This window comes from Anabas testudineus, chromosome 8 (assembly GCF_900324465.2).
Source record: "Anabas testudineus chromosome 8, fAnaTes1.2, whole genome shotgun sequence".
NCBI lineage: Eukaryota > Metazoa > Chordata > Actinopteri > Anabantiformes > Anabantidae > Anabas > Anabas testudineus.
This window is the reverse complement of record NC_046617.1, coordinates 18,527,827-18,548,519: the sequence shown is the minus strand read 5'-3', so window position 1 is coordinate 18,548,519 and position 20,693 is coordinate 18,527,827. Positions and strand designations below refer to the sequence as shown.

The following is a 20,693-nucleotide window of genomic DNA, read 5'->3' as shown; positions in this document are numbered from 1 at the left end:
ACAATGAACAAAGGTGTTTGTTTAATTACATTTGCCTTGTTGCTAATATTAGCCGACATTAGAGGCAGTACCGGCTGATGCTGGATCCGAGAAACCGTTATGGAGTTTTAACCATTTGTGCTTTACAACACACAAAGCAGACAAACAACTGAGAATATTATGTTTACTGTCTGTTATAAATATGCTCTTAAATGTTTATTCAATGTATTTCTTTTTTCCCTCAAAGCAGGGACTAATTAGTTTGTCCATTGCTGCTGAGTTATCACTGAATGACAGGCAGATTGCCTAACCTAATAGTTCACTGCATGGCTTCAAATCATCATAGCATCAATTCACATAAGTCAATTATTTCAGCAGCAAAGAGTTCTGTAGTTCCACTCATGCATGTTTACCAGATCAAATCTACAGAACAAACAAACTATTAAGCATTCTGTTCAGTTGTATGTGGAGGTGCTTGTGCAATACCAAGGAATGTAGAAATGCATATGATACATGAGCTTGTGCAGCATCTTCCTCTCAACAACCTGCTCCAAGGGTTCAAATTAAGTCCCCAGTACAGAGCCAGCCTTCCTGATCAGTTTGTGTAGTTTGTTGTTGTTGCTGGATCTGTTGCATCATCATCATGAAAATGATGTCAGTCATTCAGGAGACTTTAGAGGAGTCAACCTACTCAACCTGCTTCTCTTTGAGCAGGACAGGCTGAACTGTATTAAAGGCAATTGAGAAGACAAAAAAACATAATCCTCACAATGCTGCCTACTCTGTCCAGGTGAGAGAGAGAGAGAGAGAGAGAGAGAGCTTTCTGGAAAATCTACTCCAATCTGGGAGTAACCTAAAGATGTTTCCACCTGAGGCCTCAGATAGGTCTGTGCCAGTGTCTCTCATTATGAGAGGTGAGGGCAACCTGTTTGTAATAATTTAGAGCAGCTGGAGATGAAAATTGCAGCAGTGGCATGAGACATGATGTCTTCAATTTAGTACACACTCCTGTCTCAGGCTGAGGTTGAATAGGTGCTGTAGAATCCCACAGAGCTGATCAGCACAGGCCTTCAGGACTCTAAGGCGGAGGAGGAGGAGGAATGGGTGTTTAGGGTTCCCACTGTAAATCTGTTAAAGAATTTAAACAGGTTCCCCGTCTCCTTGAGGCCTTTGATCTATTTCATTCCAGACCACACATGCATGTTGTTATGCTAGAGTTGGTTCTGCAGCTTCCTCCTGTAGCATCCTTACTCTCCCTCTATGAGAAATGGTTGCTGTGTCATGTTAGGATGACTTGCTCATTATTTTCCATCGTCACATAACTTTTGCGTCCTTTGCCCAGGTGCCAGGGTGTCCCCCCCCTCTCTGTGTGTGTTCCCTGATGGGCGGCTGGTCTCGCAGTGCGGTGCTGGAGCTGTACCGGGCGCTGCTCCGTGCAGGACGTCACCTTCAGTACACCGATCGTAATTACTATCGTCGTGCTGTGGCTCGTGAGTTCCGTCGCTGCCAAACCCTGACTGTACCTGAGGATAAAGAGGACGCGCTGAGGAGGGGGCAGTTCTTCCTCAGCAGCAGATTGGGTGGGCTTATGTAGGGGGAAGGATCACAGGTCCTCTGGAGGTGCATCTCCCAGGTAAGTTGGCAATTTGGGACAATGTTTTTAAGATGTTGTCTGTAGAAAATGGGGGATGATTAATTTGTCTTTGAAAGGGGAAAAAGTCAAGAGTACATGTTTATTTTTCATTGTACAATGGGATGTTGCTCAACATATCCCACAGCCACTAAGCTACAGATCAGGGCAAATAAATGGTCTCATGTCTCTTTACTCTCTCTGCCCTTTGTGTTCAATGGCAGGATGGCGGGGGTGAATGGAGACCGTAAAGGGAAGAAAGATGACAATGGGATTGGCACAGCTATTGACTTCATGCTTTCTAATGCCAAACTTGTGCTGGGTGTGGGGGGAGCAGCCATGCTTGGTATTGCAACACTAGCTGTTAAAAGAGTAAGTTAGAACTGTTCCACACCCATGTGTTATGAAGGAAAAAAATACTTTTACTTGAGCATCTCTATGAAATATTTGCTATGTAGATGTATGACCGTGCCATAAGCGCTCCCACCAGCCCAACCAAGATGGAGCAGACAGGAAAGAGAAGTTGGGAGGAGCCTGCCTGGATGGGTTCATCACCACGGGTACTGAACCATGACATGAAGTCTACCGTTAGCAGGTCACTACAGTCTCTGCCCACGTCCTCGCATGCTTTTGAACCAGGTGAGGAAAATTTAGTTTATTTTTATTTCATGCAAAATGTACAAAATGCTAATTCAGAGTTTTAGACCTTGTGTTCATTGTAGCTTATTAAAATATTGAAACATGTTTAATCTGTTGACAGTCTGCCTACTTGGAGGATTGTTGCTCTTCCTTTACAGTGGGTGTTGGCTCTCTGTAGTGCTGTTGTTTGGCTTCCAGCTGTTCAGCATTAGTTAAAAAACACTCACACTGTAGTACTTTAGTTAGTCTTTGTAGTTTTTTTTTTTTATTGTTACAAGGTCAGTTTTTTATTTTAGCTTAGATGAGTCTTGTAACTTTAAAAAACTTCTAATCATCTCAGACTGTCTGCGGAGGACTGTGGGACGAGCTGCTGTGAGAGGCAGTGGTGCTGCTCAGTCAGACCTGTTGCGGGCCCGGATGCGCTTGTCTCTCCAGGAACGTTTGTGGGAGTTCTACCAGAATAATGTGAACATCCCGACTGAGGAGCAGGCTATGGCCAGGAGAGCTGCACTGGACATCTGTGCAGAGCTCCGAGTGTTTCTTCATGCCAAACTTCCTGACATGCCACTCAGAGAGATGTACCTTAGTGGCAGTCTGTATGATGACCTGCAGGTAAGAGGTTTCACACATGTGGACTTTTAGACAGTTTTTTTTTTTTTTTTGGTTCATCAGATAGATTGATTTGATGTGTAATAGCTTTTATCCTCTTCTCTATCTTGTAGGTGGTTACAGCGGACCACGCCCAGCTTATGGTGCCTCTTATTTTGGAGAAAAACCTGTGGTCGTCCATCCCTGGGGAGGACACAATTATGAATGTCCCAGGCTTTTGGCTCGTTCGCAGGGAGAACTTGGAATATTTTCCACGGAACAGCAGCTACTGGGATCGCTGCATGGTTGGAGGTTACCTCTCCCCTAAATCAGTCCTTGAGGTCTTTGATAAACTTGTGGCTGGTTCTATCAACTGGCCAGCTATAGGCAGTGTTCTCGACTACATCATCCGTCCTGTAGTTCCCTCAGAAACGCTGACCCTGGAGGTACAGTATGAGACAGACAGGAAGCTATATGTGGACTTCCTACCATTACTAGTGATGGAGGATGGAACCTCGCTGATTGCTAAACCACATCGGCTTGCTGCAGAGCGCCATGAAAACCTGTGGCGCCAGAGCTTCCGCGTAGCTGAAACAGCACGACTCAGAGCTTTAGATCAGGAGGACGGAGGCTGCCGATGCACCTGCCTGAAGGTGGCGAAGGCAGTGTGCAAGCTCAACCCTGCCCTCAACCGGCTCAATGCTAGCCAGCTCACCAACACCATCTTGTTGCTGAGCGAAAAAGAAGGTGACTGGACCCAGGAAGCGCTGGCCGACCGCTTCCTCCAGCTGCTACGAGCACTAGTGGGACATCTAGAGGCTGGGAGGCTGCCGTGTGCACTCAGCCCTAAGGTTAATTTATTCTGTGAGCTTACTGAACAAGAAGTGGATGAGCTGGGGTATACTCTCTACTGTGCCCTCTCGGATCCAGCGGGGCTGCTGAGAACTGGTGTGGCACAGCCGCCTCATCCCTGACAGCCTCGTCACCACAGCAACGTGGCACTGAAATGTGTTAATGGGCCAGGTCGAGCCATAATGAAGTTCTTGGAGGGAAAAATGTGCATGTGATCATCCTGTCTCCTAAAATACATTTCTCATTTCTAAAAGCCCCTACACAAACCACTGCGAGACAGCCTCTCACACATCGTAGCAGCTACTTTGTGATGATCAGTTTGAAATGATAACCACGTGGTATCATATCAGATATTTTAATTTCAGGTGAGAGTGAAGGGTCATGGCTCTTAATGAAGTTAGGAGTTCAGGGATGTTGGGAGGGAGGGGACTGAACTCTGTATTGGTTGATCCATAAGTAAATGTCACATTTGAGCTATTTTTAACTGGAATTTTAGGAATGCCGACATGTCTGAAACAGATAGTTACCCTGGTAACAGTATGGGCCCATTAGAATAAAATATTGTGTGTGTGTGTGTGTGTGTGTGTGTGTGTGCCAACCCAAAAATTAATAAATGGTTCAGCCTGAAGGACTCGACATTCTTGAGTTAGAGATGAGCTAAACGTCTTTTTATGCCCTTTTTGTCTTGGAACGTCTGAAGTTTGCATGTGTTAGATACTTAATCCAGAATCCACCAGGTGAAAATGCACTGAATTAGAAGTTGTTTCTAATTCACACCTTTGACACGTGGTTTAGAGGATCAATATTAACCCTTAAAGTGAACATACTACCTTTTTATGGAATACGCCATTCATTAATTCATGAAATTTGAACAAAAAGAACCATTTTATCATGAAATTATTTTGTTGTGAACTGTGTATCTAATGGTGTTTTTTATTTGCTCTAATGAAAAGGAGGTTTCATCTACAGTATAATGTCTGTTGTGCTGATGCACAGCTCTGCTTTATTAGTTATTTATATTCTATGAAAAAAGTATTCTGCAGTAGTTTTTCAACAACATTGGTCAAAGTGTTGCATTCAGTATAAGAGCTGTGGTCTGATCCTCTCACATACACCTCCTTGGCTCCTCTGGGTGCAGATATTTGTAGCAAGGCATCAACTTCTGGTTGGTTTCATTTTCTAGCTACTGTCCTGACCTGCAGAAGATTGTGTTTGAATTCGTCTCAGTGTTAGCTTCAGTTTTGGTCCTGATTTCAGTTGGAGCAAAGAGCCTGTTGGTGTTTGTGTACATACCTGTGCACGCTTAACCCTGATTAACTTCGATCTGGCCCAGTCTGTCGAGCAGGTAGCAGACATAGATTAGTACAGTATTAGTACTGGCGCTACACTGCCCCAACAACACATGGCACAGGTCAGCTGTGGCTGTGTGACCTGTCGTGAGGATCACTATTAGCGGGATGCTTCTTCCTGCCAGATCTACGTGTATGTTAATAGATTATCGGTGCTAATCTCTCTAGAATATGATCTAATTACAGGAGATCTACTCTCAGATCATCAGTTATGTAACAGCAGCTTTAATAGCCAAGGATTTGGATGCTAGATTAGCTTGGCTCTTAGCGGAGCTTGATCAGTTCAAGCTGCACAATTCAGTTGACTGTCAGTGCAACACAGGTGACGGCAGTAGATACAATACCTGCCAGACTGTAAAGTGAAGAGCTCATTATCTAACTTACTATTCAAATATATTGTCCAAGATAATCACAAGGCTGCTTTTTGTTCAAACATTTAGGCCTTAGAATGAAATCAAAAGCAGTGATACAGAGCAAGTGTCCCTTCAACCCAACCTGCTGTTTGTGTAGTGAACAATAAGGAGGGATTTGTTCCTAATTCCGTTGCGTATTCAGCTAAAATAATCATCCAGACGACGGAGAAACAGGTGAATATTTTTGTATTTATTGTACATTTGTAACCAAAAATTGCTCAATATTTATTTGCATTGAGTCAAAATCAACATGTCAATTTCCTTGCTTAAGTGCTTTGTTCTGGATGTACAGATATGAAATTAATCCACAGTAGAGATCTGTGTGTGCATATTAAGTGTCTTCCTTTGCAGATCTAGTTTATGCTACTACTGTGCTGAAGAGAGGGGAGAGTCACTGTGTTATTGTAAAAGAAAACCCAAAGTAGATCACTACCTCTACCTTGTGGAGTGTGCACTAGCTGCAGTATATGCTTTGTTGCATGCTGTGAATTTTCCCCCTCAGCTTTTTTAATTTATATTTTGTTATTAGTTCAGCTCTGGAGTTGAACTGAGCAGCACTTTGTCTACTTCATTAAATATTACAAATGACAATCTGTATGGTCATCTGAGTTTCATTTCAAGGTAGTATGCACATTGGTTTCATTGTTTTAATCTAATAAGGTTTACTTTGTAATAAAGCATCCATCTGAAACTTGGTTAGACGTAGTTATTTCTAAGTTTATTTCATGATATTTAGTGATAAAATTTGCATAGACGTTTTAAAAGAAACATCTCCCGTGTACAGAGGCAGCTTTAAAGAATAGAGACGAGGCGCAGCTGCTGGGATAGACGCTAAATTACATTCAGAAAATGACGATGGTTTTTCAAAGCATCAAAATACAAAAATTAAATAGCACAAATATATTAAACGGCATAGTTTGGGTTGAGAGATGTATAGTTAAAGCTCCACAAGCAAGTGCATAATTTAGAGAAGCTATTCGCAGATCACGTGGCTATTAATGTAGCATCCATGTCAACTTCCTTGTTCTAAGCAGATGTGAGATATATGTGGAAAACCTGCAGTGACTGACAGTTTTGAATGTAGCTTTGCATAATGTGGTGATTCTTGCCACCAAAAAATGAGCAGTGCAACTTATTTCATACCAACAGTGTTGTGTCAACTACTTGGCAGGGGCAAAGCCCACACGATCTGCATTCCTGTCAAACACAGTGTAGTACTTCCCGATGAATACATCTCCCAGTATCCACAGGGGCCCTGCAGGGGGCGGGATATCCATGGCCATGAAGCCCGAGAGACAGATTGACACACCCATCTGAGACTCCTGCATTGAAAAGGACAAAGATTCTCATTCTGAGGCTGAACGAACAAATTAATATCAGTGAATTAGTCAAGTATTCCTGGAGATTTGTTCAAACAAGAGCTGGTGACATAAATAAAATGAATTTTATCTGATTTCTGTAAATCTACCTTCACGACATAATCCTCTCCAGTCAGGTTATACATATTCCCTCCGATGTTGAAGGAGATGACCGGGAGAGATGGAATCTTCTTACAGTCGATCATGTACTACGAGGGAGAGGAGAGGAGAACATGCAGCGTTTAAGACCACACAGAAAAACTAAAGCCAGTGACTTTGTAATTAATAATAAATTTATTTATAGAGCACTTTTATAAGGCGTCATCTCTACCTCTCCAACCAGCAAGGAAATGGCTCCGATGGCCTTCTGCAGCGCTTTGACTTCCTCCCGAGGACCCACGATTAGAGATGTTCCTGTGTCAACAATAGCCTGGCAACCGGCTTTGCAAAGAGTCAGCTGGTTGCCTACTTGTACTCTGCGGGGCAGGTTATGGAAATTCATTATCATGTTATGAGGATGCAGATTTTTAAGGTAAACAAGTTTTTAATAAGCATCTTTCACTGATTCTATTGAGCTGCAAAGTGTGTGTAATGAGGATCTGGACATGAGCTGGGGTTTTTATTATTGTTTTCATTTTACAGAACAGAAAATGCATCGACGTGGACTAAACTCCTGCAGCTCCCAGTTCCTCAGAACAGTGAAGCCAAACAAAGCTCTTTCTCACCCATTCATCTGGATCTGCCAGTATGCCTTGCGTGTGACATTAACATAGTGCAGGTCTCCAGTATAGTACTGCGGGTCCGTCCCACCCAGGATCAGTTCTCCTCCTACTGTTGCTTTTGGGTTTCTGAGAGACAAGGGGACAGAAGCATAACGTATTGTACAAGTGTGTAGAGTAGAGAACTGAAAGGTCAAGCTGTCTGAAGAGAATTATCTTTGTCTTTCTGGCAGAAACCAACCTGTTGATATAGAAAGAGAAGATGTTCTGTGGCAGCAGCTTGGCAGCCATGGCTGTGTCAAACACTGGGGTGACCTGAGCCACCGATATGGAGGGGTAGGCCATGCCCAAGACGCCATCAAACCGTGCGACAGCAAACGTGATGCCAGGCTGCTTCACTGCTTCACCAAACTGCTGGCCTGGAATCGAGAGACCTGCAATCTGCAAGCGGTGGGGGGGCGGGCGTAGAGTAGAGAGAACAGAAAAACGGATTCATTATAATGAAATGATAGGAATGGTGTGACCACTAAATCTGAGGAATGCAGTTAAACAAGAAAAGCTCAGTGGCGAGTGTTCCCCAAACTTACAGAGACAGTGTCTCCGCTGATGAAGCCGGACAAGCTGCCGCGGCCGTACCGGATTGAAAAGTCTGTGCCATTCTTGACATACGTGCTCGACTTCTTTGAGTTGTAACGATGATGAAGCCCTGAAGAGAGAAGACATCAATGGCACAGAAAAACAGAGATCACATAGACTGACAGTAGGAAACGTAACGTCATAATTTACCGACCAGAGCTTCTACATCATCAAATGAAGTGAGCACAAAATGACTGACAGATACTTGACACGTCAGGGTTTGGTTTGACTTCCTTTGTCACAGCACACTGAGATATCGGTGACTACTGTGAACGCGTGAAATGAGTCATTTTTTCCAAAAAGTAAACTCACAGCAGGCCAAGTCGAGGAAGGCGCAGTGAATGGAGGGAACCCAAAGGTTGGAGGAGCCTGTGTCAAACAGCACGGTGAAGGTCTGTGGAGGGGTACCGATGCTGATTGCTCCGTAGTACTGAGCCTGAGGGGACAGAAAATAAATGCAATGCAGGTGATGTGAAATGGGAAATGTTTATCTTAACGGTTATCTGCTCTGTTCCTTAAAGGCAAAAGTTACATTTATATTTAGGAACAAATGCAGAGACAGACAGACTTCCCGGCCTCATATCAACCTCTTGTGCAGGTATTTAAAGCAAGAACCAAAATAAATAAATAACATCTCATGTCAACCTAGCTAAGATATCATGGTTCCCTTAGTCAAATATTAACTTCACCAGTTCCTCTCTTTCACACTGGTAGTGTTTTATCAACCTCAGTCAGAGGAAAATGACTGCACCCCCCATTTCTAGTGCTATATTGTGTAACTGTGCGTACATCCATGAAGTTGGTCAGCCTCTCCACGGGTAATTTGGGGGACTCGGCGCTGTCTACGGCCCCGGTGCGGATCCCCAAAGCCTGGAGCTCCTTCAGGGACAATCCGCTGTCGCTCAGCAGACGACGGACGGTCCTGGTTTTATGAAGGGGGACTCTGTAAAGACAGTATGACACAAGCACACCTGTGCGTTATTACGCGCGAAAAGCCCATTTTATTGACGCAGCGCTCGGATGCAGATGTTGTTCCTGTATAAACTGTGCAGGTGTGTTAATAATATTTAAAGTTCATCCGGTGTTATTAGCGACACTAAATCCTTTGCACATCAACTGGAAACACGTGGAGCAGCTTAAAGCTGCAGAAAGCACGAATAAGGAAGTTAAAACACTCAAACAGAAATTCAATGGTGCTTTTTCTGGCTCAAACTAACATCAGCGCTCATAAGTTTCCAAAAACACCAGCTGATAAATCGTATTTACCTTATGATGGCGGCGCTGTGTGTTATCAACAGCGCCGCGATGATATAAAACATGTGCATTGTCATTTCTGTCTTGCTAAAATAACACAAACACTTTTCTGCTGTTTCCGATTTGAACGAGCGCACAAACTAATTCAACTGGCGCAGAGAGCGAAGTGAAAGCGCTTCGGCCATGTCCGGGTTGGCTCGGCTTTCCTCCCCTGGGCGCCGATTGGAGGAGCGCCGTCAATGGCGTGCTCCCATTGGTGGAGGAGGGTGTCCGTCATCTCGCCTTAAAAACCCGAGCCCCTCGGATCCGGAAGCGTCACGAGTTGTGATGCTGCAGTGAAACAGATGATAGAGCACAGAGTGAAACACTGAGATAATGTTTGAGCAAACGCTTCACACAAAGGCAAACAAGCAGAACCTTTAGAAAGTTAAATTCACATCTTACCGCAAAGAATTATAAAAATAAACGCACTAAATAAACTTTAGGTGCAGTTTATGGGGAGGGAGAAGATTATGGAAGTTAAGAGGCTTGGAGAAATCCTTGAACTGCAAACTGTGCATGTTTATTTTTTAATTTGCCAGTCAGAGAAGGTTAAAGGATAAAAAAAAAAAAAAAAAAAACACTATTAAATTACAGTAATTAATGTTCAGGAGATGTCTTTTCTTCAGTCCTATCTGAGAAAACCATGATAACATCACCAGAGGTTTTATTATTTTTTTCATCCAGATTTTTATTTATTTAATTGGTAGTCCTACTTTGAACAGTAACTATACCTATTTAGCCTAAAATTTACTTTCCTGACAGATTTTTGGTCCTTCTGTATTAGAAATCACTGTTGTCACCTCTTTGTCCTCTTTCCTTCTCCACTGTCATAATGCAGGTAAGGCTGAAAGAGTTGATGAATTAACTGATTTAAATGTGTAAAATCTTGTTTCTGTAAAGGTTTAGTTCAATGTTAGAGGAAAAACTAACTTTTTCACCATTAAATAAAAGACTAAAGCCAGCAGCCGATTGGTCCGCTGTCTCCAGCTGCACATTTATACTGTACAGACATCAAAGTGGCATCAAATGTCTCTTCTTATTATCAGTAGAAAATTAAACTAGGTGAAGAAAATGTCAAATACCTGACTGTGGCTGGATTTACTTCCTGCAGCTTAAGCAAACCACAGTAAATAATAAATTAAAACGAGCCATCAGTCAAACACCTATCCTTTCTGTCAAAGCAGTGAATGCAGCTGCAGACTGTCGCTCTGCTGGTTGAACGAGTTTCAGATAAAATCTGCAACACAGAAAACTCAAAGTATCTGACTGTACAGGCTGACGTGAGTGTAGAAAACTGAAACACACCCTCCATCATCATCAGTCAGTTGAAGTTGACTCCAAGGGTTAAACTTTAAGGATAAACACTAATAATTAGAGGTAGTAGTGTTGTTGCTGTAAAAAGTGTATGTGTTGATATATTTTAGTTTCCATTCAAGTGTTTAGGTGTAGCTTTGCAAAAGGTTAGTGCATCTGTTGTGCCACCACAGGAATATCTCACACCCTAGAAGATAAAGCAAGAAGGAAAGACAAAGAGGGAGGAGCAGACATCCATGGTATCTGAGGCCTGACAGGAGTCCAAGTATGAAAACACACCGGGGAATCCAGCAATGAGCCATTTCTAATGCTGGATTCATTAAAGAGCAGTAATTGAGAGAGAGAAGAGTGAAAACGACGGAGCACAACGGTAAGACTCGGCTTGATTCGCTGCGTAGAAATGTGGTTTGGAAAAATAGCTGGGCTGCTGGGATTTATATCTTACAGAGAAACATACAGTTTCATGAATGGTCCTGGTTTCGTGTGTTTACGCTGCGTCATGTTGCTTCTCCTCGCCTACGGCAGTCTCATTCATTGAGGGTACCTCACACATGAGCTGCATCACTGAGTCACTGAGTGAGCTGCAATAGACTAACTACTATATTGTTAAATTACATAATCTTATTTCAATATTTTAAATCTTATTGAGATATTAGTATTTTCATCCAAGCAGCGAGGTAAAAGTAAAGGCGAAACTGCGCACAATTAGAGCAGCTTCTGTACACCCACAAACAGGACAAACCAGTACTGTGACCCAGTCAACACAGCACACAGTGATGGTTGGTTTGAGATTCTTAAAATGTTTATCATCCCAAGTGTTGTTCTGATAAAAATGACGAGCAGGTGGGTTTGTCTGTTTGTTGTAAACATGGTACAGACAGAAGTCTTCTGATGAGATGTAGGCTGGAGTCAGGCCATGTGGAGCTTTACTGAGGATCAATAAAGTCTTCAAATCAATGCTAATATTAAAGACAAGAAGACATAAGATTTAAAACCTTGTAATATAGTTTTTCCCCATCACGAATCTGTACATTCTCATCAACCATTCATTTTTGATCTCTACTACTCAGTTGTATTGACATGGAGGCTGTCTAGTCTGACTTTATCTTATTGACATCTGTCCACTGTAAACCTACAATGTACTAGACTTACACGTTGTATAGATTTGGGACACACTGTGTGAGTTGTCATAGAAGGAAAAGTGCAGGAAACTACGGACTGTTGAGTGTGGTTTCCTTTAACAATGGAGAAATGTTCCACCTGCTAAACAGCCACCAAACAATTCATATCATCAGCTCTCAAATAAATAACAACTTTTTTTGACTACATTTACAAAATGATGGTAGTTTTTATTGCATTTTATAAATAGTCTCAACTTTTCTTGGGATGGGGTGTGTGTATACATCGAGAAGAACAGAAAAGTAGTGTAATACTATGTTATGGTACTCTAATGTCATTTTTGTCACTGTGAAACTCTGTAGCTGCCCAAACTCCCCACACTAAACTGCACAATGACGTCCACCATGAGCAGTCCTTATGAAACCCCACCGCCAGCCTACGAAGACCTGGATGCATCAACGGTAAAAACAATTCCACCTAAATGTATGAATTGCTGAATGATTTCCAAATAGTGTTGTTTTTTATATACAGTTAATATGAAAACAACATACTTTATACTAACAGGAAGTAATATAAGGCTGAGATCCATCAATCTGACAATTTACTACAAGTTAAACTTCACTCCACTCCACAACCTTTAAACCTTTTATTAAATTGTTGTTGTTGTCAAATATCTTTATGGAGCTTGTCAACCAGCATTGTTTTCTTCCAGATGATCCCAAATGTTAAATGCTTTGTAAATTTCTGATAACAGCACTAAAGTCACTTCAAATTTAAGTTTGAAGTTTCAGAACTGCCTGCGGGGTTGTTCTGAAGAGGGATCTGACAGTGTGCACATTTCTGGTGATGTTTTTTGGAAAGAGATGATTAGAAAGTGAAATCACTCACTGTTAAACCCGACAGCTTCCCCAATCCCCCACGCCAAACTACATGATGACGTCCACCACCACAAGCTCTCATGAAGTCTCACAGCAAATCTATGAAGACGTGGACACATCAATGGTAACTGGTTCCTTTTAACAGTGTCCATATTAAACAACAACTTGCTCAAAGACTTTTTCTCCGTCTACTGTCATTTACACATTTTCACAGGATACCCACTACATCACGTCCTCACTTCTTATGCGTTATTTTTGTCAGCCTGCTGTCACAGATGGAAGCCAAGTAGAAGTTAAAGTCAAGCCTGTCCCTCGTCCCAGGTCTAAAGTACAACGAAAAGAACAATGCAGCAACAACAACAACAACAACACTAGTGACTCTGTAGACAAAACTACCAGTACAACCAATGAAGCGGTGAGTTGAGCAGATTTTACACCTGGTGATATTGTTAATAAGATCAACTTGTGATAGTAAGTGTTCTTGATTGCATGTACTTGTCCTTTTGTCCAGAGTACCCCAAGTAATGAGTATACTCCAGACTTTCAGAGGCCTCATCCGGTCCGTCCTCCACCAAGCCCACCAGTGAGCAAACGTATGATCTCCAGTAAACCCACAGCAGCACCTGAAAATCAGTATGTGAGTTCCAATACTCAGCCAAGAGTGAAGGTATGTGACACAGGGACAGTCGTTCCAGATTGGAAGTGTAACCACAAGTTAAGTGCCACAAATGAAAAAACTATTGAAAATTGCTGAGTTGAGACACAGCAGCAGAAAAAGCTGATGCGATTAATAACATTAATATTTGCTCCATAGAACTGTGCTTCTTCTGCAGTGACTATCATGAAAATAGTTCTATGTAACACAATGCAACAATGCAAGAAGAACAGGAAAGCATATTTCTAACTGTTCCTTTAAGTCTTGTTGCTGTTTTCAGCTGTAGAAATGTGTCTTCGGATCTCAAATTATTGCAGATTATTATTAATGCTTTTAATATTTATTGGAACTAAGCACACACTGTGCATGAATAGCTGTTTGTGTTGAGATTAATACAAAGACTCACCAGTTGTTGTGATACTAATTCAATCCGTCTTCTCTGTAGCCTCCAGTTGTCAGGCCTGAGCAAACACCAAATCATCCTTCTCGTCCTGAACGCCCCCCTCCTCCCTCCATCTATTATGGTACGCAAGCTTCTACATCAGGGAGACCCTTTAAAGTAAGCACTAAATATTTCAGGTTCCTCATATGATAGAAATTGTTGCAACTAGAAAGCATCCTTTTCTGAACGAAGTGTCAAATGCTGAATATTTGTTTATATCTTGTTAATACTTTCTCACATAGAGCAAAACTGAGGAGTGCCAGAATTCCACATATTCATCTATCGGCTCCAAACAAAACCCAGTCTATCCATCTCTCCCTGAAGAAATGTCCACCCTCCATGGGTCTCAAGGAGAAACAGTGAGTTGCTTGTGTTTAAGTCATGAGGCGTGTTTTGTGTGAGTGGAGAAACAAAGAAAACTGTTGCTTAAAAAACAAACAAACAAACAAACAAACAAAACCAAAGAAATTTAAATTAAATTAAATTCTTTAATTTTTAGGTCACAGATAGTAAAGACAAACCTGCAGTTCCACCTCGACCTAAGCAATCCCTGCCTTCCTCCCACGCAGTGTGTGAAGGCTCACCTACACAGGTATGAGATCCACTGCAGAGCTGAAACTGCAGAAACAGGACACGAACTCAGGCCAAACAGACTTTTTCTGCATTAGTACACGTGAAACATGTTCCTTCCTGGAAGTGTAAAGAACACAGGAAGCCCCTCTCAACTGTGGGCTAAAGATACCTAATAACTCATTTTCTACTACAGGGCAGAACACAACAGCCACCATCACTTCCAACCAAGCCACCACCTGCGCCTTCAGAGGAGTCTCTGTACAGTCAGATAGACGATCGACTCTACTTGGAAATTCTGCCAGATGAAGATAAAACAGTGAGAGAGACACACACACACACACACACACACACAGAGATCTGTATTATAGACAGAGGAGTAAGTTTTAAATGTCTACATTTAGACAGTGGTACTAATAATTTATTTCTGTTAAATACTTCCAGAAGCAGGGGAGGTCAACACTTCGTTCTGAGCGACACAACCAGAGTAGCAGCTTTTCTCTATGTCAACAAACCACAGAGGACTCAGACGTGAGGCCTTTCTAAATAAATAGTTTGCTGTTTTTGCTGTTAATAAACTCTTTGATTGCAATTCGCATTTTAAATAAATTGTGAAAGTGTTTCTTGTTGATAAAGTGATTTGTTTTCCTCAGGACCTCAATGGGATGTTGAGATGGTTGAAAAAAGTGTCGAGTAAGTTCACATTCAGTTTTTTACTATGACACTAAAATAATGTCTATTCGTTCGTAATAGTAATCTTGTAAAAAACCGTGTGCAGTCTAATCTGTCTCTGTGTTGCTATTCTAACAGAACCTGATTACATGAGTCCGTCAATGTACGGCCTCAGTATAGAGGAGGAAATCAGGTAATAACAAAACAGAGCTCATCTGAATTCCTTGATGACAACTGATGATTTTACTTTTATGTTATAAGAACAAAAGCATAATTTAAAGGTTTTCAGAGGATGTATTGCTTAAGGGGATGCAAACTACAGGTAGTAGTTAGTAAAAGTTAGAGTTCAACAACTCTAAACACACAACTGCATCATTGTCTTTTGCGACAGCTTAAACATGGGAGTTGAAATTGAAAAATTAAAAGGTCTCTGTGACTGCAGCTGGATGAAGTAGCTGACTTTTGTTGTGTCCTCTCATTGTTTTTGTGCAGATCATTTCATCAGAGAACCATGAATGTGAGCAAGGCCCTGCGTCTCTTCAACCTTCTCATGATGAAACGCAATGAAAGCCTGAAGAACTTCATCACGGAGTTCACCTCCATCTCCGACAGCCTGGACAAGCTGCAGAAGAAAACCAAAACCATGGGCATAGCTGGAGGCACCGCGGGTGCTGTGGGAGGGGTGACTGCAGTGATGGGGATCGCCTTGGCTCCTGTGACCTTGGGCGCTTCACTGATTGCTACAGCTGTTGGTGCTGGCATGGTGGCATCTGCTGGGGGTATGAGCGTCCACACTGCTAAGGCCCGGAAGAAGATTGTGAACAGGATGGCGGTTGAGAAACTAGTAAATGAATATCAGACAAATGTTGTTGATCTTGAAAACTGTCTGGATTTTATCCTGTCTGGGATGAACGAGCTGCGACGACACGACATTGCCAGGTTACATAGAGCAGGAGCCAAACCTGAGGCAGTGAAGATGGCACACCTATCACAGTCTGTGTTCACGAGGACCTCTGCTGCACCCACAGGTGGGATGGCATCTGAGAGGCTGCTGCTGGCTTTTTCTGAAGAAATGGACCAGTATTTCACAGAAAGAGACGGTCAGAAGCTGAAGAAATTAAACAAGAGCAAGTTTTCAGGTAGAGTTCGCCTGCTGGCTAAAAATCTGCAGGATGAACTGGAAAACCTGAATCACATGTGGGAAGTGTTTAGCTGAGTCATGCACCTTTATATTGGAGTGAGAGAGTGTGTGTGTGTGTGTGTGAGTATTTAATGAAAGCAATAAATGTGATTAAATGTCTTATTTACACTTTAATTTAATAAATAATTATGAAAGGTATGTGTGATTTACTAAATCCACACTTTAAGGAGAGTTCAAGATAAATTAGTGATAAATAATAATGTAATATTATTCTTCATGAACTATAATAATAATAATTTAATATTATTCTTCATGAACAGTAATAATAATAATGTAATATTATTCTTCATGAACTGTTATAATAATAATAATAATAATAATGTAATATTATTCTTCATGAACTGTTATAATAATAATAATAATAATAATAATAATAATAATTTAATATTATTCTTCATGAACTGTTATAATAATAATAATAATAATAATAATAATAATAATAATAATAATTTAATATTATTCTTCATGAACTGTTATAATATAATAATAATAATAATAATAATAATAATTTAATATTATTCTTCATGAACTGTTATAATAATAATAATAATAATAATAATAATAATAATAATAATTAATATTATTCTTCACGAACTGTTATAATAATAATAATAATAATAATTATTATAATTTAATATTATTCTTCATGAACTGTTATAATAATAATAATAATAATAATAATAATTTAATATTATTCTTCATGAACTGTTAATAATAATAATAATAATAATAATAATAATAATAATAATAATAATAATAATAATAATAATAATAATAATCTTAATAAACTACTGAGTGTTACTACCAACACGGGCGGAGTGATAATGTGATCACTGCGGAAGGATACATGAACGCCCTCGCTGCAGCTCTATATTCTCGCCGTAGCACAGCCTGCGCCATTTTCCCTGTGAGGAGCAGAAACCGGAGAAGCAGCATCGTCGGACATCGCCCTGTTGGCCGAAATGGCAGTGTAAACGTGTGCAGCGACCCAGCAGCAACCCACAAAACAGTGCATCCAGCCAGTGCACTGAGTCACTTCTAATTCAGCAAAAATGTCGTAAGTATTATTTTTGTAGTAGCTCGAACAGCTGTCAGGCCTCGGCCTCCCACATCAAAAATATCCCATCCATTACAAATAGCTAATGTTAGCTTGTCTGTTCAGTGTCAGTGAGATATGTGGAGTTATCTAATACGTGGATACAGAGGGTTTATTTTATCATGTGCATTGTTTGTCGTTGAGATGACGCAACACACGACATTAGGATGAAATCTTTTATTTTGGCGCAGTTGCCTCAAATATTTCTCCCTTCAGTGAGTCGATAATAAACTGATGGTCGGTTTGGCTTCTTTAGTCCGACTTTACGTTCGTCTTTACGGTTTTTCTGTTGGTGCCAACGTGGCAGACAGAAAATGGTTCGTTTCCTCTTCGGTGTCAAAATGGCGGCTCAACTCAAATGTAGGCGGACGGAGACAAAGGTGTGTCTGTTAACAGTGACGTCAGCGTCACTCCGAAACGGGGTCACGCTGACGTCAGAGTCACAAGACTGGCGCGTGGGCGGAAACACGTGATGTGCAGCAGGTGTACTGCAGGGATGGGGGCAGTGTTGTCTGAAATGGGACAGAGGCACTAGTTCACATGTTGATCACAGAAATCATTAAATCACTTCAACAGGATTTTAGAATATTCACATTTAGACGCTTTTATCTAAAGCGACTTACTGTTACTAAAGGACTGCACATAGGCCGCAGCTGGGATTTGAACTCCCTGATCTTTATATTGCTAAAACAAGCACAACTTGTCAGTTGTAAACTTCAGTAATGTTTAGGTTTTCACTGTGGTTTTTCTTTCCCCCGTTCCTCAGGTCCTACGTGGAAACCCTCAGCACTGCTGCATTCGACAGCATAAAAGAATTCAACGCTCTCTTGGCATCATTGCACGCTCCGTTTGTGACCAACAACAGCCACTATGACCATGATGATGACAAACTCACAGTTTGGCCTGGAAGACATGGAGGCCCTTCTCTGGGGGCCTTCCTCTCCCATGGCTGACGCCATGAGCTCTCTGTTTTTTAACTCTGACCAAGAAGAACCACAGAAAGGAGGAGGAACCATGTTAGAGGGGGACGCCTCACCTGCGTCGCCCCTCGCCTCCTCATCGCTATCTTCTTCTTCCTCTCCTCCTCCCTTCTACTCTCCTCCTCCCTCCCCGCCGACCGTCCTTCTCCATGAGGACAAAGCGGGGACTGAGTCTGATCTGCTCTCCCTCCCCTCGTTAGGCCACCCGGGGCAGCTGAGATCTAGTCACATGATCCCAGATTACAGCAAAGGTAATGGTTAGTAAGAAAATATTCAGTGCCAGTCATTAGAAATCAGTCTTTTAGGCTCTTTTAATTCGTTGCCTTAGTGTCAACAAATAGTGCTGATACAAGTTAATTAATTCAGTGCCTCATTTGTTTCCACAGAGGATGTGTTGGGTGACCTGGACTGGATGGCTGAGAGGGTGGATCTTAGCGAGTTTGACCTGGACTCTCTGATTGGCTCCTGTAGTCCAGCTGAAGAGTCCCCCAGCTCTGCAGAAGACCTCCTTTCTGCCCTAGATTGCTCCATGGAGGTTGACTCCCACCCGATTCCCAGCCTCTCAACTCCCGTTCTCCCAAGTTATCCTGATGCTTCTCCTCCAAGCCCCCCTACTCTCTCTACTGTCTGTCCAGATGTTTCTATCATCACAGTGGATGAATCTGAATCCTGTGTTAATGGGCAGGAGGCTCCCTCCTCTCCCCCATCTGTCCCAGAGCCACAGGAGGAGCTTGAAATCAAATCTGAGCCTACTTCCCTTGATCCGTCTTCCCCCTTGGTTGATTCTCCTTCCTCCCCAGCATATACACTGGATCTGGGCAGTGAGGTTGACGTGTCAGAGAGTGAGGTGAAGCCAGCGGTAGCTGCAGTCGTCCCTCAGGTCCCCAAGCTTGTGCTGTCCCTTTCGCCAACCCGTATCATCCTGGTGTTGGCCCCCAAAGACGAAATCGGGATCACCACCACTACTGTAACCACCAAATCACAGGCCATTCATTCCTCCCCTCCCTCCTCCCCTCCGCCAAGGTCCTCCAGAAGCAGACCGTACCCCGAGCCCAGATACAAAGCCAGTCCGTCCTCTGACACAACCAGTGTAAAAGTCAAGTCCACGCGGGAGGCTGGTGGAAATGACAGGGTGTCTTTGAAGGCACCAAAGGACAAGAAAATAAAGAAGATGGAGCAGAATAAGACAGCTGCCACACGTTACAGGCAGAAGAAGAGGGCTGAGCAGGAAGCGCTTCTCGACGAGCACACAATCCTGGAGAGGAAGAACATGGAGCTGACTGAAAAGGCTGAAAGCATGGCCAGGGAGATCGAGTATCTGAAAGAGCTGATGGAGGAGGTCCGCTCGACCAGGATCAAAAAAGGTCTGAGTGCAGACCCCTAGTGGTTGGACCTGATAGTGACAGATGGTGTGTGAGTGTGTGTCTGTAATAGCAAGTGGACTATTGGAAAAATGGGCACAGAAGGTTTTATAGCTTGTTTCTTGGCCGCATGTCTTGGATCCAAAATCCAATAAAAGTTAATGATCATCAGTTATACCTTTTCAAGTATCTAACACTGGTATTAAATATAAAGTACTTATATTTAGAGTAGTTTTATGGAAGCAGGTATTATCTATTCAGTATATAAACTGTGTGAACTCTTTTGTTCTATGTATTTTCTTTATATCTGGATTTCAGAACTTTGTCTTTTTAAATTAAATCCTCTACATTATATTGTAAGCACATTATCTGTATACTCCATCTCTTAATAAAGAGTCTTAAACCCAGATGTGTTTTTATTTATTTTGAGAGAGAATTAAATCTTTAAAATGAACTGAAGCCAGTAACAAACCGACTTGACAAATAAGACAATCTTCAAATTGTTCAGGCAGTGTTACCTTTTATTTCATTAGCTCAAAAATTACACAAGGTCCAGAGGTTTTCAGCTGCCATGTTTTCCGCCAGCTTTAGGTAACATTTAATGGACTCCATGTGTTTGTGTGCTGCCCCCTTGTTCTGCAAAAATCTCTGATGAATGTGGCCAAATAGCTGAGCTCATCAGTTTTCAATAGGACCCTGACTTGTCCAGATGCTGCTTTGCAAACATCAGGTGATGAGGCTCTGTTGCTTTGCCTCTGTGCAGCACTCCTGCTTTTTGATCTGGTCTAACAGACTTTATTTCTCACAGTTCCTTCCTGTTTTATAGCTTCATTTTTCAGATGCTCTTTGAGGAGATGGAACAGTTCTTGACCTGTTTTACAAGTCCGGATGAATCATTTAGAGACGAAAGAGTTGAAGCTGTGAGACCAATAGAACATAACCAAAC

At 41.9% G+C, this 20,693-nt stretch overlaps 4 protein-coding genes across 6 annotated transcripts; 3 read left to right on the top strand and 1 right to left on the bottom strand.

Annotated features, from left to right (window-relative positions):
* The first annotated feature begins 1,536 nt into the window (after window positions 1-1,536).
* On the top strand, window positions 1,537-5,464 carry mief1 (mitochondrial elongation factor 1). The gene is made up of 5 exons (XM_026349649.1): window positions 1,537-1,612; window positions 1,834-1,981; window positions 2,068-2,248; window positions 2,589-2,860; window positions 2,971-5,464. The coding sequence occupies exons 2-5, from the start codon at window positions 1,835-1,837 to the stop codon at window positions 3,808-3,810; spliced, it is 1,440 nt and encodes a 479-aa protein (XP_026205434.1). The 5' UTR covers window positions 1,537-1,612; window position 1,834; the 3' UTR covers window positions 3,811-5,464.
* A 155-nt stretch (window positions 5,465-5,619) lies between these two features.
* Window positions 5,620-9,637, bottom strand: napsa (napsin A aspartic peptidase). The gene is made up of 9 exons (XM_026349636.1): window positions 9,430-9,637; window positions 8,953-9,106; window positions 8,476-8,599; window positions 8,115-8,233; window positions 7,769-7,968; window positions 7,534-7,656; window positions 7,140-7,284; window positions 6,919-7,017; window positions 5,620-6,772 (listed from the first exon to the last, which is right to left on the bottom strand). The coding sequence occupies exons 1-9, from the start codon at window positions 9,492-9,494 to the stop codon at window positions 6,611-6,613; spliced, it is 1,191 nt and encodes a 396-aa protein (XP_026205421.1). The 5' UTR covers window positions 9,495-9,637; the 3' UTR covers window positions 5,620-6,610.
* A 1,135-nt stretch (window positions 9,638-10,772) lies between these two features.
* On the top strand, window positions 10,773-16,424 carry LOC113155092. Of its 3 annotated transcripts, none has more exons than XM_026349618.1 (13): window positions 10,773-11,143; window positions 12,255-12,353; window positions 12,796-12,894; window positions 13,033-13,185; window positions 13,282-13,437; window positions 13,871-13,984; window positions 14,110-14,226; window positions 14,367-14,459; window positions 14,634-14,756; window positions 14,885-14,968; window positions 15,091-15,130; window positions 15,248-15,302; window positions 15,602-16,424. In XM_026349618.1, the coding sequence occupies exons 2-13, from the start codon at window positions 12,285-12,287 to the stop codon at window positions 16,323-16,325; spliced, it is 1,827 nt and encodes a 608-aa protein (XP_026205403.1). In that variant the 5' UTR covers window positions 10,773-11,143; window positions 12,255-12,284; the 3' UTR covers window positions 16,326-16,424. The 3 variants fall into 3 exon arrangements, with proteins under 3 accessions (XP_026205403.1, XP_026205410.1, XP_026205396.1); XM_026349625.1 differs by having other exon boundaries at window positions 13,282-13,407; window positions 14,882-14,968; window positions 15,602-16,423; XM_026349611.1 differs by having other exon boundaries at window positions 10,774-11,143; window positions 14,882-14,968; window positions 15,602-16,423.
* Window positions 16,425-17,199: 775 nt separating this feature from the next.
* On the top strand, window positions 17,200-20,154 carry atf4b (activating transcription factor 4b). Its single transcript, XM_026361393.1, has 3 exons — window positions 17,200-17,367; window positions 18,173-18,637; window positions 18,773-20,154. Exons 2-3 carry the CDS (start codon window positions 18,277-18,279, stop codon window positions 19,768-19,770), a joined length of 1,359 nt encoding a protein of 452 aa, XP_026217178.1. The 5' UTR covers window positions 17,200-17,367; window positions 18,173-18,276; the 3' UTR covers window positions 19,771-20,154.
* Window positions 20,155-20,693: the final 539 nt, after the last annotated feature.

Bases quoted from the DNA above. Each gene is read 5' to 3' on its own strand.
- mief1 (XM_026349649.1), top strand. From the start codon at position 1,835: ATGGCGGGGGTGAATGGAGACCGTAAAGGGAAGAAAGATGACAATGGG. The intron at 1,982-2,067 runs GTAAGTTAGAAC...TTTGCTATGTAG, and splicing joins CAACACTAGCTGTTAAAAGA to ATGTATGACCGTGCCATAAG. The intron at 2,861-2,970 runs GTAAGAGGTTTC...TCTATCTTGTAG, and splicing joins GTCTGTATGATGACCTGCAG to GTGGTTACAGCGGACCACGC.
- napsa (XM_026349636.1), bottom strand. From the start codon at position 9,494: ATGACAATGCACATGTTTTATATCATCGCGGCGCTGTTGATAACACAC. The intron at 7,657-7,768 runs GTTGGTTTCTGC...CTTGTCTCTCAG, and splicing joins TTCTCTTTCTATATCAACAG to AAACCCAAAAGCAACAGTAG. The intron at 7,018-7,139 runs GTAGAGATGACG...TCTCCCTCGTAG, and splicing joins TTTCCTTGCTGGTTGGAGAG to TACATGATCGACTGTAAGAA.
- atf4b (XM_026361393.1), top strand. From the start codon at position 18,277: ATGACCATGATGATGACAAACTCACAGTTTGGCCTGGAAGACATGGAG. The intron at 18,638-18,772 runs GTAATGGTTAGT...TTGTTTCCACAG, and splicing joins GATCCCAGATTACAGCAAAG to AGGATGTGTTGGGTGACCTG.
- LOC113155092 (XM_026349611.1), top strand. From the start codon at position 12,285: ATGACGTCCACCATGAGCAGTCCTTATGAAACCCCACCGCCAGCCTAC. The intron at 14,460-14,633 runs GTATGAGATCCA...TTTCTACTACAG, and splicing joins GTGAAGGCTCACCTACACAG to GGCAGAACACAACAGCCACC. The intron at 14,969-15,090 runs GTGAGGCCTTTC...TGTTTTCCTCAG, and splicing joins AAACCACAGAGGACTCAGAC to GACCTCAATGGGATGTTGAG.